The 27,796-nt window shown below is 41.8% G+C and overlaps 1 protein-coding gene across 4 annotated transcripts; it reads left to right on the top strand.

Annotated features, from left to right (window-relative positions):
• Positions 1–966: 966 nt before the first annotated feature.
• Positions 967–23,734, top strand: usp7 (ubiquitin specific peptidase 7 (herpes virus-associated)). 4 transcript variants are annotated; one of them, XM_080488026.1, is made up of 31 exons: positions 967–2,156; positions 5,961–6,065; positions 6,656–6,854; positions 8,282–8,420; positions 8,623–8,711; positions 8,822–8,930; positions 9,251–9,381; positions 9,712–9,766; positions 9,849–9,929; positions 10,308–10,398; positions 10,579–10,661; positions 11,087–11,196; positions 11,733–11,910; positions 12,772–12,916; positions 13,076–13,206; positions 14,312–14,446; positions 14,936–15,037; positions 15,944–16,049; positions 16,227–16,319; positions 16,457–16,524; positions 16,781–16,881; positions 18,242–18,395; positions 18,725–18,792; positions 19,278–19,380; positions 19,856–19,933; positions 20,014–20,114; positions 20,802–20,901; positions 21,158–21,277; positions 21,379–21,450; positions 21,537–21,627; positions 22,549–23,734. In XM_080488026.1, the coding sequence occupies exons 1-31, from the start codon at positions 2,072–2,074 to the stop codon at positions 22,653–22,655; spliced, it is 3,330 nt and encodes a 1,109-aa protein (XP_080344152.1). In that variant the 5' UTR covers positions 967–2,071; the 3' UTR covers positions 22,656–23,734. The 4 variants fall into 4 exon arrangements, with proteins under 4 accessions (XP_080344152.1, XP_080344151.1, XP_080344154.1 ...); XM_080488025.1 differs by having other exon boundaries at positions 19,272–19,380; XM_080488028.1 differs by lacking the exon at positions 967–2,156 and adding an exon at positions 3,465–3,746.
• Positions 23,735–27,796: the final 4,062 nt, after the last annotated feature.

Raw genomic sequence — 27,796 nt, 5'->3', positions numbered from 1 at the left:
TTTATTTCCACTGGATGGTGCCATTTAATAAAAACCAATTTCTGTCACAGACGCTCTTATTTTAGCATTATCAAACATAACATCCACCTATTTCGTAAAAAGAATAATATTGAATACTATTTGCAGGAAAGTAAAGCTGCACTGTGACAAATATAAAGCTTTAGGTTACCTGTTCAAGGATTTAAGGTATTCTCAAGTAAAGAAACTTTACAATGACCGTTGATTATGTTTTCAAATTCCTGTTAAAAAAAAGGCCTAAATCTTAAAATAGTTCACAGGTTAAATATCTTTATTTATCTATAATCAATTAGAATTTGCATTATGAAATTATTCGGCAAATCTATGACTCAAATTAGTGCATATTTATTCGCGATATGAGAGTGAAATTAATATTTTAAATTAACATTAGTGCAGACAGCGTCAGTCTATGTAGTAGTAATATAGCTGAATAAAAGGTTCTTCATTTTGGGCAAATACACCTTAAACCAAATAGCAGATTAAATACTTCAGATAGTTTAACTAAAAATGTAATGATGTCCTACTTTACTCTATAACCACATTTTACATTTGAAAGTTTATTAAATCCCGTTTTGATGATGAAATATTAAAATTGCACCTATACTCAGAAAATTAATCTGTTCAATTTAGACCAAGACTTCGCTCGGATTAAAAATAAACATTGCATGCGCCACGAGTCGTACAGTTGAGCTTTTTAGGGATTTAGCCAATCTGTTTTAAATATGCTAAAAATATACAATAACAATACTTTTGTTTAAAAAGGGGAAATTAAGTTGGAAGTTATTAAAAAATAATTTATTGGGGCAATACAGATTGATGCGGATCGTGGTTTAAATAGTTTTTTAAAATAATTTCTTTGTTAATTTTCTGAATACACGTTGGGAATTAACGTCATTATAGTTAGCGTTTTTGTTTGTTTACACATTTCTGAAAGCTTGTATCGGGCCCGTTCCAGCAGATTTCACCAGGATGGTTGTTTGTTTGTTTTTTTCTCTTGGTGTGACAATGAATTTTAGTTTTGTGTGAGTGATGTGCTTGTTGGTGGACTGTCTGGTCTGAGTGATGTTCCTCGGCCTGGAGGAGAGCCTGCCTGCCCGCTTGCCTGCCTGCCGGGGATGGGCCGTGTTTGGATCTCCATGCGGATGTGACATTTCAGAGAAGAGCGCGACCGCCATTTTGAGCTTTCCCTCAGACTCCACACATCACAGAGCAACGGGAGGAGCGAGAGGAGAGCCGCACCGCGACGCGCAGGCTAAACGCTGTATGACCGGGCACATTCCTCGCCGCACCGCCAGAGGTTAGCTAGAAATGCACCGAGTTGACGCGCTTCGTCGTTGATCGTTTTAGGGGCGGTTTAGGGGGAAACTGGTTTATGTCGGGCCACAGCTGTGCTATTCCGTGTTGGAAACTGGTTTGAATGGATAGCTTTTTCCTCCGCTCTCCCCCAGACGAGGGACAATCGGAGGAGCGCACGGACTGGGGATATCGCAGACAAAGTTGTTGAATGTGTCTCTAGCAAATGAGCCTTTGTTTTTATTGTTGCAGCAATCTTACTGTTTGGCTACCCAGTGTCAGGTAGCTCAGACAGGCCAGCTCGAAACAGCCTATTTGTTCCTCACGGTGCGAGTCGTGCTGCGAGTTCTCACACTGCCCCACATTTCCCGGGGTAGAGCCGGATTGATTTAGCTAATTTCAGCGGGCCTCCCTCCCCGGAGCCCCAGTCCAGCCATCTCAATCCCTCGCACCCACCTAAAACGCCGAGATTGGGCGAATAGCGAGCAAATACGTCCGCGTTTCTCTACCCGCTCCCCCGCCGACCTCCCCTCCTCACTCCCCGGCGCTGACAGCGGACAAGGCCGAGGTCGCAACAGAGCAGGCCCGGCCGCCGAGGCTCGACCTGTCCACCCCACCTCCGCATCCCACCACACCTCACCAGCTGTCCAGAACCCGGTTCCCCGTCGAGCCGACCCTGGACCAGGTCGAGGACAACAGAGATAACCGGCAGCACCGCACCACCACCACCACCACCACCACAACAACAACAGCTGCCAACATGAACCACCACCACCACACGCAGCAGCAGCAACAGAAAGCCGGCGAGCAGCAGCTCAGTGAGCCGGAGGACATGGAGATGGAAGGTAAGCAGTGGCCCTGGTGGAAGTCAACACGTCTCTGCGCTGAATTGTGTTTTGCACTTGAGCAACTGGGCTGAAAAACGAGTTTTGTCTGTGCAGACCGGACCTAAACATCACAGTAAACACGCAGGCCCGAAGCTAGCTCGGATAGCCGGTCGCATTTCTGCTGATTGTGCGTCCGTTGCAGCATACTTGTGTGGAGCTGACCTCATTTTGCGTTATAAGCAAGCGGTGCGTTTACATCTTTTTAGACGTTGCAGTTAAATTCCACCCGCACATAAGATCGAGTCCCTGTACTTTGACGCCATTAAAGATCAGCTTCGTCAGCCATTCATTCAACAAACGTTATTTCTAAATAAACCGTCCGGGATGGTTGTTGCTGTGACTTTCCCGGTGCCGTCTGCTAAATCACCGCATGCACATTCGCCGGACCTGCGGCCAGTCGATACCATAACTGTTTGTAAACACTACACTTCGTGGTCTTCTGTTAACGTAGATCAATGGCAGGGTTAAACGTAATCTCTCTACTTTCTTTTTTTTTTTTTTTTTTTTACAGTTTTGTATGCGCAGTTGTATGACAGTTGTATGCGCCCGCGTGTCTCTTTAGATGTAAACAAAATAAATGAACATAAAAGCCACCAGAAGTTGCATTAACGTTGCATACGGCATTAAAATTTAGTTTAACATTTCAGAGAAAAATGTTACGCCGGCCGCGAAAATCCGGTGCGTTAGCATCGTGTGTGGTGGCTTGAACGTTCAATGCGGGTCTCGAGAGGTAGCGAGAGAGATCCGATATCTAAAGGGTGAACTCTCCCTGCTGGCCATTTTGTACCTTGCGGCCATTAATATTAGTAAATGGAAATTTTACTGCATGGCCAACGGGGCCGCGTGGAACGAATATTACCGTATGTGGCCTTTAAAACTCGTTAAACGCAATTAGCATTGCTAGCGTGACAGCTAGTCGCGAGCTAGTCATTTTAGCTCGCAGGCCCGCGTCGTTTCGTGTGTTCGTGGGCTAGCGTGCTAGTTAGCTCCCGGCTAACCCTCACGGAGGGGGTGTGTGGCGTTCCAAAATGGAGGCTTGTATTTTGCATCGTTCGATTTGGGCAATCGCCGAATGTTAGGCCTCGCCAGCTTCCCCCCCCCCACCCCCGCGTAATTCTCCCAACCCTCTGTAGATTCTCCTCAGCGTTACAATGCATTGACTTTATAGGGACATTGCTCAGCTAAGTTTCATCATAGCTGGCCGACTGGACCACGTAATTCCAGCTTATGTTGGCTAATAAAGGCCCGCAGACGGATCTGGTGTTTGCTCGGTTGCTAGCAGAAGCGCAGATGCGTCAATCCCGAATTTGCTGAACAGCTCGTCGTGCGCCGTGTTTAGCACCCCTGCCTTCGGGAACAATGGCAATCCCAACCACCCCGCGTTAACGATCCCGTTATTTCGTAAACTTGATGTGTTGACATTTGTCAGGACGTTGCGATAATCGCGCGACAGTGCTGGCAAGTAACGGTAGTCGCCGCTGCGGGTAAGCCAGGCCCGCACACGGACGGCGCGGGGATTTGCTGCTTCATTGTATGGAGGACCAAAAGGCATGGAGCTCGCCATTTTTAATGATCTGTGTTTTTGTTAGTCCGATTTCGACTCCGGGCCAGTGTGTTGCAAGTATTTTACGCACCGATCATCCACCCAGCCCGCATTTTATATTAAGTTTACACGTATGTCAACTTTATGCCTAGTAGACAGTGGATGGAGCCCTCTGCCTCACTGCGTCATTCAGTATGGTGATTGTGTTATTTGTGCTCTCACACTCAGCCTGTTATTCACCCACACGTACTCGTTTGTCTTTTTTTGCATTCATTTGCGAATATACCGTAATTTTAAAACCCAGTTTTCCCGTCATGGAGTTTAATCCTTGATGCAGCGATTGCAGGTGCACATGTTATACCCTCTCCACTTTAGGGGCTTGTTAACCATTCTTTGGTTCTCCATCAGTGCACTGCAGCCTTACAAGGGCAGTGAAAACAAGTTGTCATAATAAAACATCTAACTTTCTCTTATGGGCCATGGCAACAGACCCACACTGCATTTCCTTTATGGTGCAAGACTACACAGTTGCAGCAGTTTAACCTGTCCTACAAATGTAATATTTTTTGTTCTTTTGTTTTATTAAAGGGTTATTTCAACTGATGATAACTCATTGTTTCTATTCCATCATTCAGTGTATTATTACTGTGAAATGTCATTTGAATGGTTGTGTGTTTTTTTTTTTAAATTCAGAAGTAGATTCGACAGTGTTAAAGTCACAATTCAATCCTAATGTTTTGACTCCATCAGTCAGTATTACCTCTGAAAGTCGGGAACATATCCAAGCTTGGTCTGATGCACCAAAAAGGCATTCTCTCTACTTCACTGCAACAGGATGAGTTGTGCGATGTGTCTGAAGCTGTCGGTTTTATTTGAATTAATGTATATTATAGGGAAACATTTCAAATTATGATAGAAAGCAGTTGTTCCACTTCCAGTCTAAAAGCTGAGGACTTTAAAAGATTAAGACAGATTAGAATATTTTCTTTCAGTTTTCAGAATGGATAAACGATAAAGGTTACTGTTGCAGTTCAACTCTAGTGGGGATTTCGAGCTGCTATTGTATTTATTTTTTCTGAACTATTAATAGGAATTGTCTTAAATTCTTTGAAATAAGTGATGTTTATGTCAGAGGCACTAACTCCTACATCCAGTTCTGACTCGTACAGATTTTACAGACAGGCTTATTGATACTCACTTTCACATTCTCCAGTAGATTTATCTGGTCGACGTGACAAGATTCTCATAGAGTTGACTGACAGACCCCATTAGCTGGGTTTAATCCATTTGGGGAAACAAGGTCAGCTTCCCAAAGGACCCGGCCAGTAAGTTTACTTGCACAACTGTGCCTGTTGGAAGACAAGGAGCACGGCTGCACATGAAGTGCTTTTTCACAAATTGACTGACACGGCAGCACATTTGATGACAGCGATCATGCTGGCGCTGTTGTTAAGCTCAAATCTGGCTTCTGTAGCATCATTGTCAGCATCGCAGGGTTTAGACAGACTTTTCCCTCTCCTGGAAGTCAGCTCAAAGCTCCTCTGATTCTGTCATTGCCGTGTTTTGATAGCTTGTGCAGTGAGCCGCCTCATTTAGCTGGGATAAATTGTGTCCTCTGTGCACGTGTGCTTTGTTTGAGTGATGACTTGTAGCTTAATCCTGCAGTGTGTCCATAATTACCTAGCCCGCTCTTGCACTGCTTGGTCTTTTGTTAGGTATACAGGCACAGACGCACTGCTCAGAGAGTGGGGGAAAGAGGACTTCTCATGATGTCTTAGCAGGATGGTTCCAATACATGAAAGAAAAGGGGATGAGAACCCTCCCAAGTTATGCCTCTGCCAAAATATTTCATTAGCTCTATGAATAAACATTCTACAGTACAAAAAAGTTTAAAGAGTTAGTCCTTTACAAAAAATATGTTATTGTTTTGTCTTTTAACACATTGTCTAAATACACATCTTCAGTCTCTTAGAGATCCTGTGTTTGTTCTTAAATAATTTGAAAGCTTCTGTAGGACCTTCTTTGTTCAACTCTGCTTATTGGCCATGTGTTTTTGCTTTTTGCCTCCACATTTCTAAAGCTTTTGTCATCTGTAGCACCGCAAAAGCGCTAGTATGAAAAATGAGACGTCTGTTCTATCTGTCAGTTTGCTGCTGTACACACACACACACACACACACACACACACCCTCTGATCATATTGTGTTTCTCTCTTTGTAGCTGGGGATACAGATGACCCTCCAAGAATCCCGGCCAACCCAGTGATCAATGGTAATGTGGCCATGGCAGATGGACACAACAATACAGAGGAGGACATGGAGGATGGTGAGAAGGATGTGGACTAACACAAACACTTCATCTCATTCTTTTTCAAACTTGTACTGTGACTAAAAAGGAAGGTAGCAAGGGCAGAATGAAACACAAAATGTCCATATTGATATGTATTTAGGATTTTGTATGTTTATACTTTTCTGGATAAAGCTTTAAAAAAAAAAAAAAAAGTTGACCACAGCGTATTTGCACTGACATTGCAAGCATCGTGTCGTCTAGTAACAGATGAGGAACATGCTCAAGCATGAGTAGAAACATGTCAGCTATGATCAGTGAGTGAGACATAGTTGCTTTAAAATTTGATTTTATAGCATGAATATAAAAGACACAAAGACTTCACCATGATACATTATATACATTTCATGCTCGAACTGACTTGAGTAAAAAGCTCAGAAATATATGCAGAGCTGGCTCTTGTGTATTTCTGTTCTTGGAGTGTGAGTGCGTCAACATGAAGACAGACGGTCATGACTCCCGTCACACTGTGGCAGTATTTACCAAACTGTAGGCCCTTTTGGGCACAGGGTAATTTTATTCTGAATTCTCATCTGCTTTCCTTCTGACTGTCCTCCCTGCGTTCACAGACACCAGTTGGCGGTCAGAGGCAACTTTCCGATTTGTTGTAGAGCGCTTCAGCCGCCTGAGCGAGTCTGTGCTCAGCCCGTCCTGTTTTGTTCGGAACCTGCCATGGAAGATCATGGTCATGCCTCGCTTCTATCCTGACCGGCCGCACCAGAAGAGCGTGGGCTTCTTTCTGCAGTGCAACGCCGAGTCTGACTCCACGTAAGTGTCCTTTCTGTTCAGGGTGCATGGCGGAACTACCTGTGGTTGTTATTAAACTTTCCCTGTTGTGAACGGCCGCAGTCAGTTGTGTTGTGGGTTGCTACAGGTGTTGTTCCGCTTCATAATTTACATAATTTACTTGACAAATGAAATATGTTTCTTCAGTGCTCACAAATAAGGCGTCCTCCTGTTTAACGCGGAGCAATGATAGGATGTAATTTGTTTGCATTTGCAGAAAGATAAGGCAGAACGGTAAACATCAAATATGGATGATGTTTGAATGTACAAAGGTGGGCACAGGAACCGAATCAAAACTACAGATTACAAGTACAATTATGATGGAGGGAGAAACTGAGAGACTGCAGAGTTCAGGTGCTCACGACTGCAGACTTTTAGTGTTGCTCAGCGCAGCCATTTAATGCTGTAATGCTGCAGTGTCGGTACATGTTATCGGCAAGGCTAGCTCGTGCTATTTGTGAACACAAAAACATTTTAAATAGTTATGCTTTCCAGGTCGAGGACATGATTGATTTTCTATCCAGCTAAAGTGTGTCTTGGAGATGTATTCCGACAACATGATGCTGCCTCATAGTGTGTGTTTGTTTTGATTACATCAATCTAATGTGGTGAAAGGAAACCGGCTCACATTAGACCGTCCAGCCATCTTACCGTTTGTTACTAGATCACTGATCAAGATGTCAAATGAAGGTGTTCAGTAGTACCTTTCTCTTTGCTGTGACAACAGTTGGTAATCAACATGCCTGTAACCGGCTTCCTTCACACACCTTATCCTCCCTGTGGTATTATACCTTCTTTGTGAATACTGCAATCTTCATTCAAGTGTTTATTTTTCCTTTCGTCTTCTCTGTTGATTGACAGGACTACGTACTGAGGAAAACTTTTCAGTGAAATGTTATTCACTTATTTGCTTGTATTTTTCATTTTGTAGGTTCTGTACCGACGCTCAAAGCCTTTTTGATCGTTTTGGTACATTTGTCCCAGCTTTTTTCGGGGCTGTAATTTCTGTTAAGTCTGCAAGGCAATTTACAGATAGAATAGGGTTGCTTTGAGGTTGTTTACATCTACATGTTAAGATTTATGTTTCGTGCAAGATGAGACTAGATGAGCAGTCATCCACATCATTGTCACTTTTTATGGCTGTAGGGAGGTAAATCTGCATCCAAGGCCGTATTGTTTCATTACCTGCGTTTTGTGTTCTTTTTGTTAAAACAGTCATGTATCATGAAGATCTTTTCTCTTAAGGCACAAGTTATGTGTCTTTTGCCATCTTAGCATAAAAGAACTTGCATGATTTCTTTATTTTCATGTACCAAAATGAACATTGGAGAAAGCAAAGCTGTCTGATATCTCTCGCTGTACGAATACATCCTTTAAACCTTGCACGCCTCGTTTTGTTGATGTTTCAGGTCATGGTCTTGCCATGCACAGGCCATGCTGAAGATCATCAACTACAAAGACGACGAGAAGTCATTCAGCCGCAGGATCAGTCACCTGTTCTTCCACAAAGAGAACGACTGGGGTTTCTCCAACTTCATGTCCTGGAGTGTAAGTACAAAAATGCCTGCTTTAATTCACACTAGCAACAAGATCATCGTTTTAGCTTAGAAATTAACCATTAAACAGTCGTAGCACATTGTGACAGATGTATTTCATGTATTTGATTTGCCCCATGAATTGAATTTATTTTTTACCTGTGAGACTTTTGTCTCCTCCTGTCTAAAAAGGTTTTTGTGGTGCTTTGTTTCAGGATGTGACTGACCCAGAGAGAGGCTTCATCGACGATGACAAAGTCACATTTGAAGTCTACGTCCAGGCTGATGCCCCACATGGAGTGGCGTATGTGGAATTCTCTCTTGAAGCTTTCGGCATTGATCCCAGACAGCCTTTTCTTTGTAATTCAGGCTTTGATTTATTAATGTAATATTATTTCCTTTCTGTATAACCAGCTGGGACTCAAAGAAACACACAGGATATGTTGGACTGAAGAACCAGGGAGCCACCTGCTACATGAATAGCCTGCTACAGACACTCTTCTTCACAAACCAGCTACGGCGGGTACGGCTATATTCTTATTTCAGTAGTTTTCATAGTAACGCGGGTGCTTTAATTTTCATGGAACCCATTAGGAGTAACCCGCCGGATTCTGACAGATAATGAAGGAACAAGATGGGGTCACAACCTGCTGGCCTGCTCATAAAATCTGCTATCTGCTTTTATTTAGTTGCTGATGCACATCATTGTGCTTCATTGAGGTTGCCGATCTTTCTGTCAGAAGCTCGACATCAGAATGTTAGGAAATCTGTAGGCCTCAGTTTTGAGAGCATTTGTTGTCCTTTTGTCGTGCTGTGAATGATCATGACGCTTTCTTTTCCCAGGCGGTCTACATGATGCCTACAGAAGGGGATGACTCGTCCAAGAGCGTTCCTCTGGCACTGCAGAGGGTTTTCTATGAGCTGCAACACAGCGACAAGCCTGTTGGCACCAAGAAACTCACCAAGTCCTTCGGGTCAGTTGTACTATTTATTGACTGACGAGATGTGTTTTGCCTTTAAACCATGAAATAGTAAAACAAAGGTTTTACAATTTTTTGTTGGCACAGTGACATAACTGTCATAACTGGTATATTTGTCAAACTGGATGTATTGCACCATCTCACATGTATCTGCTGGATATGTCTGAATCACATGTTGAGAAGATGGGGAAAAAGTACTTGCCCTACTATTTATTCAGTAGTTAATGGTGAAATCTCATAATTTAAATGTAAAAACGTATTTAAGAAGTCTTTTTTTGCTTGAGTTTATGTCTTAACTGCCTCGTTGTGTGTTTTCATGTGAAGATGGGAAACACTAGATAGCTTCATGCAACACGATGTTCAGGAGTTGTGCAGAGTGGTGAGTTTCCTCAGACTGACATATTTATGCACGCATGTGTGCGCTTGCTGAATGATTACTGATACGTGCATGTGTGCTACAGCTCCTGGACAATGTGGAGAACAAAATGAAAGGAACTTGTGTTGAGGGAACGATCCCGAAGCTGTTCAGAGGAAAAATGGTGGTATGTATTCTCTTAGTTTTCTTTTTCTAGTCCACTTCACTTAATAGTTTAGGCCATATGTCTTGTGTATTTATAAAGATCCCACTTTGACTTATTTATAGTTTGAAAAAAATATAAAATAAAAACCTTCGTTGATACAGGTTTCCACACTTTTTTTTTTTTCTGCTTGGTGAGTTCCTCGCAGCATGTATCATTCTGTACCTTCTGTAAACATGGTGACAAAGTAGGCTAACTTTGTACAGGATGTAGCCTGAAGGAATGTCTGTGTAAGAATAGAATGAGGTTAAATCAAGATTTGACCCCTTTGAAAAATGTTTTGGGCTTATTGTATCCTACATTCTGACTCATGAGGCTGTGTGTGTGTGTGTTACTTTGCAGTCGTATATCCAGTGTAAGCATGTGGACTACCGATCTGAACGGATAGAGGACTACTATGATATTCAGCTTAGCATAAAAGGAAAGAAAAACAGTGAGTAGCAGTACCACTTCTTGCTTTTCCTCCATAAATCACTTTAATGTTATTTTTTTTATTTATTGGTAGCTTTATTTCACCGTTATTTCTGGATCAGTGTTCAGGTCTCAGTTTGCATGTTCTTGTTGTCTGTATGGGTATCCGCTTAACTTAATTCATGTTCTTGGCCTTTTTCAGTCTTCGAGTCGTTCAAAGATTATGTTGCAACTGAACAGTTAGATGGGGACAACAAATATGATGCAGGAGAGCACGGGCTTCAGGTGAGTGTTAGATCCTCAGTATTGATTTTTTTTTTTATTGCGTTTATCTTTGTTTTGCTCAGTTTTACTTTTGTATTATTTCCAGATCATTTGAAGGACAGTTACTTTGCCAGATGATTGTGTGCAGTTGAAAATCCAGCCTATTGTTGGAGCTTGAAAAACACTTTCTTCTGCATTTGTGCATTGAATTGAGTTGAATAGCTTGAGAAAGCGTTTTGAATGACACAAAAAAAAAAAATTCTTAAAGGAAAGTCAGTTGTTGCTTGCTTTGAAAAGAGTAACAGCTTTAAATTCAAACAAGAAAATCTGAGAAACGAGTGGCTCCATTTTTTTTGCTTTTAAGGCGTGTTGAGAAATAGAAGACCGACTGACTGTCAATGCGATGCTCTGAACTGGTGTCTGACGTGTTTCCGTTTGCTCTGCAGGAAGCCGAAAAAGGAGTCAAGTTCCTCACCTTTCCTCCGATTCTTCATCTGCAGCTGATGAGGTTCATGTACGATCCACAGACTGACCAAAATATCAAGATTAATGACCGGTAGGACATGCTTTATATTGGTTTCAACAACTATCCAGGAGGGATGATTCCACGGCACACTTAGACAGTCGCTGTGTCAGGAGCTGCTACTTGGACATAGTTGAAGAGAATCTGGTTCATTTTAACAAGAGAAGAAAAAGTCGATTTTCCAAAATGTCACTTGAGCAGCCGCTCTCTAAAGAGCAAGTCCTGACCTCCTGCTCCATGACAGTGAGAAAGGAACTCCTGGAGATGATTTCCTGTTGTCCTTATCATATTATGCAATGCTTCGTGGGCACTAATGATGATGGCGATCCATTAAAATGATGTGAGACTTTCAGAACACAAACACACACACAGCCTTCTCAAAAAGAAAATTTTCAACACTGTTGTTTGAATAAGCCGAGTTTTCCTCCTGATGCTGCCACAGGCATTTACCTAGGCCCCTGCGGTTATGTAAATGTGCCCCCCCCCAATTCTCTCATTTATGCCTTCGTCTGGTCCTCCCACTGCATCCATCTGTGCACACTGCATCTTGACTTTCCTCTCCTCAACAGATTTGAGTTTCCAGACCAGTTACCTCTGGATGAGTTTCTCCAGAAGCCAGACTCCAAGGACCCAGCCAATTACATCCTTCACGCAGTGCTAGTGCACAGCGGGGACAACCATGGCGGTCACTATGTCGTCTATCTTAACCCTAAAGGAGACGGCAAAGTGAGTGTCAAGGAACCAATAGTGAGAACAATTTTTTTTATGCACCTTTCACCAAATAGTTAGTGGGAGTGGAATTTTGGCAGAGTAGATGGGCTTCACATTTTTTGGGCTTAAGTTAAGGGAGCACTGCATGCCTTTCCACTTCTAACCAACACCAGCACATTTGAGTACTGTCAGTTGATATGAAACACTTTAGATAATGTAGACATGTTGTCATAACATCTTGTTGTATAAATTGTAATATTTATCTTGTTGTTTAGAGACACGATAAATTATGGATATGCAGACAGTGTTGCTGTTTATAGACGCTCTAAATTTACATTTGCATATTAAGAAGTCGAGCTACAAAATTAAGTGGTACGTAAAAGTGATGTACTTGGGCGCAGTCGTCTTAGTCAGTGTAATTTAGAAACCTGCTCCCATTCGCAAAGCAAATATAGAGCAGCGTCCTGACAGATGGGTCACGTACCACCTGTTGCCAAACAAAGGGGTGCTTTAAAACCAGGGTTTTATTAGATAAGCTATATAATGAAGATTGCTTTGCCATGTCAGAAGAGAGCGGACTGGCGACACTTTCTACAGCGTAGTTCAGACCAAACTGGACTTTTTCCCCCCTTTATTCTGTAGTTAGATGAATTATTGTACGAGTCTCTGATTAGTTGATCAATTTATTAACCAAAGACAGACGCAATAGATGCATAAAATGTTTTATTTTAGTGTAAAAAATATAGTTTACTTATGGGGTTCCGTCAAAGTATTTCAGTGATTTAAAGTCAATGATTGTCTTAAGTGCTTTCTGGTTTTCTCTTTTTCTATTCCCCTCTTCTTTGTCCCCTTCATTTCTGCCCTTGAACCCTTTCCTTCACCATTCAACCTTGGCAGTGGTGTAAATTTGATGATGACGTAGTCTCACGGTGCACCAAGGAAGAGGCCATAGAACACAACTACGGTGGACACGACGACGACCTCTCAGTCCGCCACTGCACCAACGCCTACATGTTGGTTTACATCCGCGAGTCCAAGCTCAGTGAGTACTATACTTCCTCCTTCTGCTTGAAGTTTGCAAAGCTTTTCTGTCTTTAGCGTGTCAGCCGTGTATTTGGGATGCAGTATGATCGCAAATAAAGTAAAAAAAAAAAAAAAGACCTTATGTAGTTTCTGATTTGTAATTCCTCTTGTGTCCTAGGCGAGGTGCTCCAGCCAATGACCGACGTGGACATCCCTCAGCAGTTGGTGGAGCGTCTGCAGGAAGAAAAGAGGGTGGAGGCACAGAAGAGGAAGGAGCGTCAAGAGGCTCACCTCTACATGCAGGTCCAGGTAGGAAACCAGAAAGGCTGCTAAAGTGCTTCTTCATTGATTGAATTGCACTGGTCCATTGTTGCTTGGTACAAATCAATTTTACAGCACATGATTAAACATGTCTGCACACACAGTACTATGCAAACTAGAAAGACTTTGCTATGAATATAGTAGTGGTAATCAACTTGATCGGTACAGCAGGAATTTAATTGTTAATTGAGCTGTGGGCACAGGGTTCCGGCATAAAGCTTTATAATTTTAACATTGAATTACATTTGGTTGTTAATATTTAACATGAAAATGTCAGGAATTGTTTGAATGATGTGTTATATTTGATGCAGAGCAGAATTAAAGTATATTTGATACTGCATGGCAATAACAAGTAGCTTCTTATTCTTATGTTAAGTTAAAACCTTGGAATAAACCTACCACCTTTTATAACACTGTGTCAATAATTTTCATGAATAAAACGTATATATTCAAGACTTTTAGTTTTATGACACATGGACGTTAGTGTCTCTGTTTTTTTGTGGTATTTACAAGCAATTCATCCTCTAATGGTGTTGGACATAAACTATTTTGAATATTGTCTAATTTGAGAATTTGTGGGCATCAGTAGTATGCCATCCAAACAAGAGGGAACGTACAAAATGAGCCTCATCAGTGTGAAAAGCACGTTCACTGTTTACTACAACTATTTTCTATAAAACCAAGTCAGGCGCTCTCGTTCCCATCTGTTTTGCACGGTGCAGTTGAAATAGGAACGATAGAATGTGTTCATGCAGGTTATTCTCTTTAAAAAAACAAACAACTATCAGGTTAACACTATTTGCTTTCCTCCACAAAACATTCTAATGTTTAAATTCTATTATCGCCTCTTTTGGAGTATGAAATGTGTTCTTATCTGCTTTTTCAATCAGTGGTGCCACTTTAAACACAACACACAGCTACTTTAATACTTCCCTTGAAGCTCTTTTACATTTTTAAAATCTCTGAACTCAATTACTCAAATATAATATAGCAAATAGCCGGGTTACTGCAAAGAAACTTCATGTTCTCATTTTGCTTGTTTTTAATACTGTTTGGTTATATCGGAGTTTGTTCATCTCCTTTTTTTGAATAGATGGTGACAGAGGACCAGTTCTGTGGTCATCAGGGCAACGACATGTACGACGAGGAAAAAGTCAAATACACAGTCTTCAAAGTCCTGAAGAGCTCCACGCTGCAAGAGTTTGTGCAGAATCTCTCCCAGACTATGGTGAGCGTCTCGGGGAGGGCATGCATGTATGTCGATATTGACGTATGCTATCACTACAGATGTCTGCAGATTTGGTGAACTCCTGCCAAATAGAAACCTTGAATTTAGAGGACTCACTAAACCTGTCTGTGTTTGAAGCAAATGACTTAAGGTGGAGCTTAATTATACTACTATACTGTAAGCGATTATCACACACCGCACTGCACATTGAATCACTGCTCTGAACACTCAGGGTCTGTAGGAGATGGCTTCTTGATTATCCTGTTCCTTCACAATATATAGTCTAGAATAACCTGGTAACCATGTAGATCCCAGGCGTATTGTTTATATTCCCTACCGTTGATCATCTCGCTGCAAAGATGGAGAAAAATAAGTGACACAAATTTTGAATTCTACTCCTGAATAGTGTTGCTTGAGCTCTTGTGTCATGTTGTGTCTGTAGCAGACAGAAAATAAAAACACATTGACTGACACGCTGATGTGCTGCAGGGTTTCCCCCAGGAGCAGATGAGGTTGTGGCCCATGCAGGCCCGAAGCAACGGCACAAAGCGGCCTGCCATGCTCGACTACGAGGCTGACTGCAACAAATCGGTAGGTTTGAGTGTGTTTGCACGGCATGCAGGGGTATTTTTCCCTTAGTTTTGTCTTACTTTGGCATTCTGCTGTTGTGATCACTCTTGAGAGCTGTAAGAAACGGTAGTCTTTTTGATATGTAAAGGAGTTTAATTGTTTGTGTATCTCGGTGTCGGTTTAAGTATTACACACCATTTTGGCATTGATCGTGTGCCACTCGAGCTGATCCCAGCTGGCCTCGAATTACCACAAAGCTGTTTTAGGACTGTGGGAGGAAACCGGAGTAACAGGAGAAAAGCCATGCACGCACAGTGACAACATGCAAACTCCAGAGTTGAAGATATTCTTACTCTGAGGCGGCAGTGCTGAGCACTACACACTAATCAATTAAATGAAAGTTATTAGACGATGCTGGTTGTGCTTTAAAAGAAAAATAGGTGCCGTTACCTTTTTATAATAATAATGTTAATGGTGTCTTTATTTATCATGCACCTTTAAAAACATTTACAAAGTGCTTAGACAAAGTAACAAATCAAGCAAATCAAAAAGATAGGATCCACTACCAATTAAATAAAAGAACAAAAAGATAGCAGTGAATAAATGGAGCCAATACATTTACACTTAGAAACGGTGACATAACATCAGTGCTTGCTCAGTTAATTTGAATTCGGTAGGATTTTATAGCAGCACATCACTTTAATGTATAGAAGTGCTGTTTTAAACGTGGTCAGTAATTCTGCAAGTCTTAGACAGCCCTGACAGAAAAAGCTTAAAAGGCATAACATGATATGCTCTTTCGGGTAATGACTGTAATCTGACGAGAAATCTTAAAATCAACTGATTGTTGGCAGTTTTTACCTTTTTATTAGCCTTGTAAATGAGCTCAGTGGCAAAGGTTTCCAAATGTAAATGTTTCTTCTTCAGATGATCGACTTGAGTGACAATGAGAACCCCTGGACAATATTTCTGGAGACGGTGGATCCAGAGATGGCAGCCAGCGGGGCCACACTACCCAAGTTCGACAAAGACCGTAAGTCATGCACATCCAGCCTCATGACGGTGCCCACACCCTTCATGTTTCTCGTTGGACTTGAAATGCTGCTTCGCAGGTTCAAATCACTGACGTGACAGAAATGCACTGATGCCATAATGTGACTTTGTTTCAAGGATCTGCTGCAGCTGAACTTTGCTTCTCGCTCCTTTTCAGATGATGTCATGTTGTTTTTGAAGATGTATGACCCCAAAACCAGAAGCTTAAATTATTGTGGACATATCTACACCCCTATATCCTGCAAAATAAGTGAGTGCTATGTGAAAACATGCGTCATTCAATTATCGGATAAAGCCAATTATTCTTGGTTGTCTTCTGTCGATGGCAGAAATGCTTGAATTGAAAGATGAATTACTTTGTTGTTGCTCTCTTCTCGCTGTAACCAGGAGACCTGCTTCCAGTCATGTGTGAGAGAGCAGGGTTTCAGCAGGAAACTAGCCTTATCCTCTATGAGGTGAGCTATTTATATATTGGACTCACTTTCTGGCACACTCCTCTGTATTTTCTTCCTCACTTGCTTTTTCACACTCTCGCATAGAGACAGACCAACATCTCTCCGGCTTTCTTGTGCACACTTTCACGCCGTCACATGCAGAATATCTCCTTTTCTGTACACTTAATTTGTTTAAACATCCCACACCAAATCCTTGCAATGTAATCGTTTGACCGATGAGGTTTGACATCATCCCCCTCGATGCTGTGTTTTCCAGGAAGTAAAGCCCAATCTAACAGAGCGGATACAGGACTATGATGTCTCTCTGGACAAGGCCCTGGATGAGCTCATGGACGGGGACATCATTGTCTTCCAGAAGTGAGTTTTACGGGTCGCATTCCATGCAAGTTTTACATTTGTTGCGACTCGGAACAATTACATAATCATATTCTTTGCGGACATGCTGTCTGACCAAGTAGCTGTGCTAAAGAAATGTCCTTCCCTACATGATGTGTCCAGATGTTTGATTGTTTAATCAGGGTCTGGACCTCATTCATGGGCAAAAAGAATCGTAAAGACCATCAGTGGTCTCATCCAGGCAAATAAGAGAAGCAGATAAAGTCACAATAAACTTCTTCTGCATTAAACACCAAGCTGTCCTAACTTCCTCTTCTTAACCACACAGTTTAGCTAACTTGTTTAAATGTGTAAGATTGCTCCTAAATTGATGTTAGTGCTCATGAAAGGTCGCGTTCAAGAACTTATTTGCTTCGAGATTGATGATTGGTTAAAAATGGGCCCAAACATCTGAATACTGTACAATATAACCAAGGTGGAAACACAATGTAGCCGCAGTTTAATGAGAGTCGAGAAAGTAGCTCGTCTAATAGCTGCGATTACGTGGACCACACGTTTTCCAGTGAAACGGCGATTCAATTAAAAGCACACCACGTAAACACTTTATTGATATTCCAATGATTGAAGTTACCGTCGGATCAGACAAAGTGGTGGGACGGTGTTTATGAGCCCCTCAGTCTACGGCACATAGGGACATTTCACACATAGTGTTTTTGTGAAACATGAAAGTAGCAAAGCACAAATGGTTCTTTCCCGAAATGACGGCGCTATTTCAGTTTTTAAAGAATCCCAAAAGGAAAGATAAGCTGTGTTAGTGAGGCTAACAAATCTATCCTTACTGGCCGATTGTTGGGACAGATTAATCAAATTATACTTAGTACTGATAAACATTTTGGAGAAGCATGCGTGGATGGATTAACAGTAGTACGTTTAATGCATAGTAAGAACATTAAATGCTTGGTTGACTATGAATGAGAAGACTGCAGGAGTGATTCCTATTAAACCAATTAAATTGCCTCCACTCATCTCTGGTGATCTCAGTTTAACGTGCACAATTTGAGATATTCTCTAATCTTATTCACGTTTATTCCTCAACATATCTTAATAAAGCGTCAGAAACATGTGGGTGATTTGGCGACTCAACAAGAACGAACTGGAAGTTGTGTTTGGTTCAACGCATGTATGAGACGCAGCCCAGGGTAGAATTATTCTCACTCGGGGTTGAAGATCTGGAAGTTTTTAATAAATTCTAAGTAACCTATAAATTCTGAATTAGTTCACATCTGTCTTCTATTCGGTTGCTTTTATTGCTTCCCACTATAAACGCTGCACATTCGGCTCCTCAATTATATTTCCTCTGCCCCCCCCCCCAAACTAACAGGGACGACCCAGAGAACGACAGCAGTGAGCTGCCGACGGCCAAGGACTATTTCCGGGATCTCTACCACCGGGTGGATGTCATTTTCTGTGACAAGACCATCCACAACGACCCCGGCTTTGTGGTCACACTGTCGAACCGCATGAACTATTTCCAGGTACGCTCAGTGGAGGTGTTGCTTTTTTATTTCACGATGGAGGAGTTGGAATTGGGTGATTACTGCGTGTTTGCATTAGCTCGGGTGAAAGGGAACCGACGGTACTCTTTCATCCTAACATATACTGACTGTTCAGATATGGAGGGGATGGATTGCTCTTTTATGCAAGGGGTGAATAAAAAGGGAAATTCTCAGTTTGGTGTATTAGAAAACGTTTCTTTTTAAGTGTTTTCCCCCGTCCTGTTGGCATTTCAGCGCAGTGAAGACGATGAAGTGCGACAGGCCCCCAGTGAGAGTCGCCCCTAATGGCTGTGTTGTGTGTTTGTCAGGTGGCGAAGACGGTAGCGCAGAGGTTGAACACGGACCCCATGCTGCTGCAGTTCTTCAAGTCACAGGGGTAGGAGGCTTGTCTCATCCATACATGCAAAAGAAGTGCATGCTCTGTGACCGTAACAACAATATAGCATCTATTCATAAGCAGTTGTGCTCGAGCCAGCAAATGAATTGCCTGACTTTTAACTTAGACATACTCTATTGAGATGATGCTCAGTTAAATCCTGTTGAATCTGTATTTTCTGATCATTTCAAACTGTTAGTCTTCAGTTGTCAGTAGAAATGTTGCGTAACCTGTCCCCCCCCACCTGTCTTTGTTGTTTTCCTCTTACTCCTCCCTCTCTGGCTCTATCTCGGCTTCCCTCCCTCTCTCCTGCACCGCTCCAAATTTTCTTGCCTTACCCTGCTGTTCACCCCACTCTCCCCCTTTTCTCTCCTTGTCCACTCTGCTGTTTTCTCTCTCTGCCCCCCCTCTCCGTCGCTCTGTTGCCCCCACACTCCCCTCCGTTGTCCTCCCCCCCTGCCTGGTGGTGTGGTGGCCAGGTACAGGGACGGTCCAGGAAATCCTCTCAGACACAACTATGAGGGAACGCTGCGGGACCTGCTGCAATTCTTCAAACCTCGTCAGCCCAAGAAACTCTACTACCAGCAGGTGGGCTCTTCTCTCACTCTTCTTATGTGTCCGTGTTTCGCAAAGAATCACCTGGACTCCATGTAATACTGTGTCATTATGTCATTATTCCTTAAACGATCTTTGATCACATGATAAACTCACATCAGTTGAAAAATAGGTTTTGTCGGACTTGAAATGTTTTTTTTTTTTTGTTTGTTTGTTTTTTCTTGCCTGAAGGTTTAACACACATCTGGTTATGATCAATGAAGACCATTTGATTTGGAATAACTGTTTTCATCATCCATGCTGATGCCGAAGCAGCTGCTCATAAGTGAAGCCACTCCTTTTTGTTAACGATGGTTTAAGTCAAGCTACCAAGTTAATTAGGGCCAACTTTTGTATCACGAACACAAATGAAGACATTTCTGTTCTAGGGGGTGATTGCAACTCCAAATATAAGCATTTTAATCAGCAACGTATTGAGGTTTTTTTCCCCTCTCTTTTGTGTCTCCAGCTGAAGATGAAGATTACGGACTTTGAGAACAGGAAGAGTTTTAAATCCATATGGCTCAACAGTCAGTTCAGAGAGGAGGTAAAACACATTCACACACCGAGTTAAAAGTTTATGCGATTCCAGCGATGATGTGACGGAACACATTGCGTCTGTTGCAGGAGATCACCCTCTACCCTGACAAGCACGGCTGTGTGCGGGACCTTTTGGAAGAATGTAAAAAGGCAGTGGAGCTGTCTGAAAAAGGCTCAGAGAAGCTCAGGTATGGAGTGTGCTCGCTGTCTGAACGCAAAAGTGAATCATTCGCTTATGATGGGCTACATTTTGATAATCTGGTGGGACTGGTTGTATGGAGGCGTGCGGTGGAGAAATCCAAACCCACCACAGCTGGACTTTCAGATAATTCAGTTTTGTTTTCTGGGATCACATGTTCTGTGTTTTTATCCATGTTGTGCACGTGAGTCCACAGTAGTTTCAGATTTTGAAGTATTGTAGTATTTTTCTGAACTGAGTCCAGAGTGAATTCATACTTGAGTATTTTTGTAGTGAAAGTTATCGTACATCAGAGTGTATCTTGGTTCAATCACAGCAGGGGTTTTTTTCAGCCTTAGGCAGGAAATTAGTTACAGTTGTGCAGAAATATAATATATTGACAATATCAGAAGCACATGTGGTATTTTCTTTTTGTATCTTTTCTTCTTTTTTTACTGGGCAGTTATAGTCATGGTCTGGTGTTATTCTCAACGCAGAAACTCCCGCCTGTACCCCCTTATCTTAAATTCTTAACCCTGCCGACATTGACAGTGCTGGGACGCCGCCTCCTGTTATTTATGTTGAATTCTTTTCATGTAATCCTTCATGTAATGTGATTTTCTGCTCTGAAAAATGTGTTTTTTGAACTATTTTACAATTGCTTTTGTGTGTGTCGTCTCTGTCTCTCCCTCCGCAGGCTGTTAGAGATAGTAAGCTATAAAATCCTCGGGGTGCACCAGGAGGACGAGCTGCTAGAATGTTTATCTCCTGCTGCCAGCCGCACCTTCAGAATAGAGGTGAGTGTCTGTTGTTACTGTCTCTGCGGGTTATTTTTAGATATTTCCCTTCCTTTCCACTTAATGAACTGAGTCTGACTCACTTGTTCAAAGCTGAGCTGCCGCCTCGACCTCCACCAGCTGGAAGTTTGTAACAGTTATGAGGCCGACAGCTTCCTCCCCTGAACACATCGCAGCACAATGAAAACATCAACCACCAGATGTCGCCATAGGTGCACTTTTCATTTGATCTTTTTTTTTTTCTTTCCTCACACAGGAAATTCCTCTAGACCAGGTGGACTTGGACAAGGACAGCGAAATGCTCATCCCTGTCGCTCACTTCCACAAGGAAGTCTTTGGCACCTTTGGGATTCCCTTCTTGCTCAAGATCAGACAGGTTTGTTTCTGCTGCTTTCTCTCGCTCTTTCTCTCTCTCTCTCTCTCTTTCGCTCTCTCTCGCTCTCATTTGCTTGTTTCACACCTGCCGTCTCTCTGCAGGGTGAGTCGTTTCGGGAGGTAATGAGGAGGATCCAGACCATGCTGGACATCCAGGAGAAAGAATTTGAAAAGGTACTCTTCATTAAAACCTTGTTTCATTGAGTTCTTTATCCATTCATCCTCACCTCAAGTTAAAATCTGTCTCCGTGTGTTCTCAGTTCAAGTTTGCGATTGTGATGATGGGCCGGCATCAGTACATCACTGAGGATGAGTACGAGGTGAACCTGAAGGACTTTGAACCACAGCCAGGTATGTCCTTCCTCTGGTGCTGAAAGGAGTGCTACTAATGTTGGTTTGATGCTGCTTGAATACACCCAGACTCATAAGCGTCACAATAACGGATCCTCTGGTGTTTGACTGTTTGGTTTGTCACGTGTGTCGTCTAGTTGACATGTTTCAGCTGCTCCCTTCCACCGAGGCCCCATTGATTTGACCAGATATGTTTCTGACCCATCCCGAGCATTTGGGGATTAATCCTTTAAAGACTCGTTGATTTTAAACATTGGAATACCATGGGCTCATTTTTAAATGAACTTTATAAAGTAACTAGAAAATGAACAACAACAAAAAAAAAAAGAATGATTTCTAAGTAGATTTCTTTAAAACACCCTCTTGACGTGTCTCATGCATTATTTCGTGCCATGGTCCTTCTGTGTTTGTTTTTTACGGGAGGAAAAAGTCTCTGAAATACAGCGTAAGGTTATCATGGAGCTGTTTGGGGTTACAATGAGACATTTTACTAAGACAAAATGTCAATTTAAATATTTGTGTTAAGATGGTCGTAAAGCTCAAATAAAAAAACCAACCTACTTATTTTTAATAGGTAGTGCTAATGTGTTATTAACATATTGAAAGTTTATGAATAAAATCACCGGCTTGATTAGAAAGGTGAAATTAATTACCACATACAGCCACTTGGGGGCAACAGAGATTTTAAGTGAGGCATAAATTCCTCATCAAGAGGACCATTTTAAGTAAATCATTTTAAGATTTGATAGTGTTTAGTTAATTATGTTAATACCATAATATGTATTTCATATGGTGGTTCATTTCGATTATTTTCGGGGGCGTTGTGACTGTCTGTGCTGTTTCTGCCGCTCTTCATCACTCCTCGGTGTCGAGCCGAGCCGAGCCGCGTCTCACCTCCTCTCCGATGTGTATCCTCACCAGGTAACATGTCCCACCCGCGCCCCTGGCTCGGGTTGGATCATTTCAACAAAGCTCCAAAGAGAGGTCGCTACACCTACCTGGAGAAAGCAATCAAGATCCACAACTAAAAACGCAGCCCCGCCCCCTCCCCATCCTCCTCTTCCTCTGAGTCCTCCTCCTCTCCTGCTCCACCTCCCTACCTACTTTAACAAACCATAACCACAGACTGTAACCAACCGTGTGCGCGCCCGCGTGTGTAAGCGTGTTTGTGTGCAAGAGACCGTTTGGGTGTGTGCGCTTGTGCGTGTGTGTGTGCGTGTGTGTAATCATCACTTTTAACAGGCCGCCTGGACACCTCTACAGCTCTACACCGGCACTACGTCTTTAGTGACACGGATCTCGCTGCAGCTGATGGATTATTCGTCAACCACAAAATAAATTGCACCAACCACCTCCTGACTGTTTATTTTGTTTTCTTTTTTTCATTTTTTCTTTTTTTTTTTTAAGCGTCTCCAGTATGTTTGAGGCTATTTGGTTGTTTTTCTGGCTTCTCTACCCATTGCCTGCTTTTTGTTGCCTGTTTGGAAGTGGGAGAGATGAAGTTGTATTTTAAGTTAAGAAAGTGAAGAGGGGAGAGGATCTTTTGTGTGGGATGGGGGGGTGGGGGTGGGGTTCTTCCCTTTTTTCTCAATACGTCACTCAACTGTTTTCCTTCACTTTTTCTGAGGGGTAGTTTTTAAATAGAGTTGTTGAAAGAGGCGCCGCGCTACTTGTGTGCAGTTTGATGGGAGGATGTTCACGAGGACTGACTTAAAAAAAGAGAGAGGGGGCCGACAGCCTTTTTTTTTTTTTTTTTCTTTCTTTTTCTTTTGCAGAGGAAATGTGTTTTTGCAACAAAAAAAAAACTAGTGAGCTGGCATCCACCACCAAGCTCTTGAGTCTCCACCACCAAGCTCTCGACCCCCCCATCCCCATCAGTTCTTATTTTCCCCTCCTCCATCCTATAGTGCAACAAAAAAAACAAAACAAAAAAAAAAAAAACAGTATTTCTGAGTTTACACACAATTCTTTCTCTCTTAGTTTGGTTGGAGGGAGAAGTTATGGATTTTTTTTTTTTGTCTCTTTCTGCAGATCTTGTATAATAAAATGAAAGAAAAAAAAATCTGCAAAATGGCATCTGTTTAAAAATAAATTGGGGGAAAAATGAGGCGAGCTGTCTGTATTTCATCTTGAGCGTCGGAGGTTTCTCAGGACTGGCAAAATGTACATTTTTTTTTTTTTTTTGGGGGGGGGGTGGTTGCTTGGTTGATTTTTAAGGAACACACACATGCACGAACAATACGCCATTTGACTTTCTCTCAATTTTCTTTCTTTAGTTTTCTTTGGGGGATTTGGGGGCGGGGGGGGGGGGGGGGGGGGGTGTTCAATGTTTTTTTCCTCAGTCATTCCTCCTCTGATCGCAAACACGCACACACGAGCTTGGTCTCCCTCCTGTCGTCCCTGTTGACTGAACCTGGCTGGGAGGCGTGACCGCGCTGTGCTTGGTAGGGAGCTGCAGACACTTAGAGCCCCGCAGGTTTGAGGGATTGTGTAGAGACAAAAACCAGCAAATGTAAAACACTTTAAGCCCTATCGATTAATTTTTTTTATGTTTTTGTTTTTTCTCCCTTTTAATTTTAAAGCACAGATGGAATGCACCCCCCCATAATAGCGCATAGCTGGCTCTGTAAAGACAACATTTAAGAATTGTATATTTAAAACTATGAACGTGTAAAATTAAAGAGAAACACACGCCTTTGTTGTTGGGTACAGAAGGAGCCAGGTGTTCATATTTCTTGTGTGTAGGTTTCTTTTTTTCTTTTCATTTTTTTTTTGAGTTCCTGATGTACCATTGACAATTTTCTTTTTCTGTTACATTTTGATTGATTGTTTTTTTTTTTTCTTCTCAAAAACTAACTGCATTGGTTTGTCTTGTTATAAAAAAAAAAAAAGAAATGCAGTACAAAGATAACCTGCAGAATCACACCTTAATTTGATCTTTTCCAGTTTAAAATCCTCAGTGTAGCAGCAGTGTACGACAACTATTCCTGTATATTGCCTTTTTGCTGGAAAATGTATGTTGAATAAAATTTTCTATAAAAACAAGCACACAATTCTGCTACTTTTCCGTAACTGGTGTTCAGCCCGGATGAATTTTGGAGAAATTGTGTAACAGAGAAGGACATTTGGGATCGTTTACATCAGTGCTGTCTTTATGATTTCCAAGCAAGAGTCTTGCATACTGGACCCGCCTACTAAGTCCTATTTTATGTGCTAGATTAAACACTGAAACCATTCCCAGCTCTAACATAAGCATAAAAACAAGTCCACAATACAAACTGCAATGCTTCACCTAGGAATGGACTTTGTATCTCTGAATACGAGAAGATAAAGTTATCATTATACTTAAAACATGTAAATTTGAAAAGGAGTGAGAGGAACTACAAATGTATTCTTTTCCATAGTTCCACAACACAAAATAAAAAACACAAACGCACATCATTATGCACCTTCTGTGAATTCTAACATTAAGAATTCTTCATTTCAATCGCAGAAACAAATCAGAATTGGTAATCATTTTGTAATGTTTTTGGCCTTAATATTTGTGCTGTTTCTACTTTCACCCAATCTATGAATATGAATCATTTTGACTTTCAAAGTAATGCATTAGTGTCATCCAGATAACCAACCTTAACCTCTTATGATGTTTGAAAAAGAAAAAACATGTATTCAAGACTTGGCCTTTAAGTGAAATAATGATGATTAAGTCCAGGTTGGAGCCTTTGTGATTTAAGTTTGGATTTCCCAGGATGCTCCCTAGTTGAAATACCAAGTGACTCAAAATATAGTTGAAGGGTTTAACTTAGTTTATATTTACCACTTGTACAGGGCAACAGTATTTATTGAACCTATTTAAGTTTGACCTAATGACAATAACTTCCAAAAATCTTTGTGAGAAGGGCGTGACGAAAAGCATCGCTGCAGTCCTCTGCTTGTCTTTTCAGACTGATGTGTTGCTGGCCGGTTCGTTCGACAAGAGAGTCACCATGTATGACCCCCAGAGGTGAGGCTGACGAAGGTTTTACGAACCCATAAGAGCAGTGTCATGCGATACTGTGATTCTCAGAGGAAATCGAATTAATAATTATGTGTGAGATTCTTTTTTTCATAAGGAAACTCCTTATCAAGACAAAATACTTTGTCCTGAGACTAATTTCATTCTGATCTTTCCACAGCTGATAACTCGCTCATTAAAAGCCTCGGTCTTCATGGCAGCCCTGTGATGTCGCTTGCGGCAGATGACAAATACATCACCTCTGGGGCTAAAGGCCACACTGTGGCTGTCTACGACCGCAGGGCAATTTCTTTCATTACTGATTTCATATTATTCATCCATACCTGGCATAACTGCAGTGGCTTGCAAGAAGATGAGGCTGGTGTCCAATTACAAACACTCGATGCTGCATGTCAGCAAGCTCATCTCTGTGAGAAAAGATTTATAATAGAAGCTGTACAAGCAATACAATCAGTACAGTACAGCAAAACTAACAGATTTTTCTACTCGTAGCTGGAGTCTTATTTGATGTCCATGAGCCACAGTGGCAGTGAGGTGTGGGGAGGAGACAGCAGTGGCATGCTCCATTCCTTCTCCATGCAGTCTGGTACTTTGGAGCTTGTGTCAAACTTTGATGCGGGACACACAGACCTGATCACCGGAAAAGGCACCACAGTTACAGCATTTCATTCGACCGTGGTGAGTGTTACATGACTTCATTCATCAAGGAATGTGTCCCCCCCCCCAAAAAAACAGCCTCCTCCTGAAAGCTTATTTCAAGCGTGAGGAAAAATCCATGAACCTCATTTGGAATATTCTTCTTGTTTGTCTTGTCAGGTGTACGTCAATGAGGAATATCCGAGAACAACGGGGAGAAGGACTCGGCCTTCAGGGGAAAATCTGTGTGATGATCGGCGTTAACCCCGCAGGCGTGGTGCAGGTGAGTTCCTGTGCTTTGAATCCAAGGTTTAGATAAATGTTAGAACTCAGAAGTAACAAATCCTTTCTGTGCAGGATTTCATCTTCTTCTGTGATGCTGTGGCCTCCTGGGTTAACAGCGAGGATGACCCGAGAGACATGTTTCATAAGGTGAGCGCATTAACCGCACGCATGTAGAGTAGCCAGTGTCTGAACCACACTCCGGGATGAACACTCAACAGACATTCCAAATGTCTGTTGAGTGTTCAAATGTTTATTTTTTTTTCTTAAACTTGAAATAATGGATAGCTGGACACAGAAGCAGACAGATTCATGGAGTATTGTGGACTGGTTGACTTTGATGGTTTGTCCTGTCCCCCAAGTTCTTCATTCTTCATACTAATATGTCACAATGGGTTTAACGCGTTAGGTAAGATAACGGCTTTAAACCCTCAGGACAATAAAGGCAGCTGTAGAGGTTTGACACAACACAATAAACTCCTGAAAGACACACACTTTTGACATGATTGTTGAAATGATTTATAAAAAACGTTGTTGTCCTGTCATTGCATTGCTTTATTATCCTTTTCTGTTTTTTTGTTTGTTTGTTTTTTTGTATTTTTCCTTCAAATGATCTTTGCCATTGAAAACCAAACTAAAATCTCTTCAATCAGCCAGTTAGAGGAAAACAAAGACTTATTTTCTGTGGTGATGTTTTTAAAGCATTATCCTTCATTCATTCGTACTTGTCTAACAAAGCAGTACAGAAACTGCTTGATTCGAGCTGCTATCTGGCACATTGGTCACTTTTGTGGACTTGACACGTAAAACATTTACGTGATCTTCTTGGGCTTTTAAAATACTTCTTTTCTTTAAAAGGCATTACTTTAAAATAACAGGTGATCTGTGTTCGTCTCTTGGTAAAATAGCAAAACAATGTTTTAGCAAAGTCCAATCGGGCCTTTCTATTGTTGAGGCTTCTGAGTGTCTTGCACCGTGATGCAGTCCCGGGCAGCAGCTGCTACCAGAGCAAGTGAGGGGTAGAGGAGGGAGGATTTTAAAGGGCACCCACACTGCTGGTGTAGCGCCCACGATGGATACTATCTCGTTATTTTCCCCACAGCTCATCCAAAACTTAGTGACCTCTGACCTCTCAAAAGAAAAAGCAGAAAAATGGACAAAGTCATAGAGAATCACAGTAAGGTGTCATCGGTATATTTATTTTTATTAGAGAAAATCTGTTTTAAAATAGTAAAT

The sequence above is a fragment of the Lipophrys pholis genome, assembly GCF_963383615.2.
Source record: "Lipophrys pholis genome assembly, chromosome: 19".
NCBI classification, from domain to species: Eukaryota; Metazoa; Chordata; class Actinopteri; order Blenniiformes; family Blenniidae; genus Lipophrys; species Lipophrys pholis.
The sequence above is the reverse complement of the archived record's forward strand: the minus strand, read 5'-3'. Positions and strand labels throughout refer to the sequence as shown.

Excerpts from the sequence above, each read along its gene's own strand:
- usp7 (XM_080488025.1), top strand. The coding sequence starts at position 2,072 with ATGAACCACCACCACCACACGCAGCAGCAGCAACAGAAAGCCGGCGAG. Across the intron at positions 6,855-8,281 it reads AACGCCGAGTCTGACTCCAC|GTCATGGTCTTGCCATGCAC; the intron begins GTAAGTGTCCTT and ends TTGATGTTTCAG. Across the intron at positions 15,038-15,943 it reads AGGCTGACTGCAACAAATCG|ATGATCGACTTGAGTGACAA; the intron begins GTAGGTTTGAGT and ends TTTCTTCTTCAG.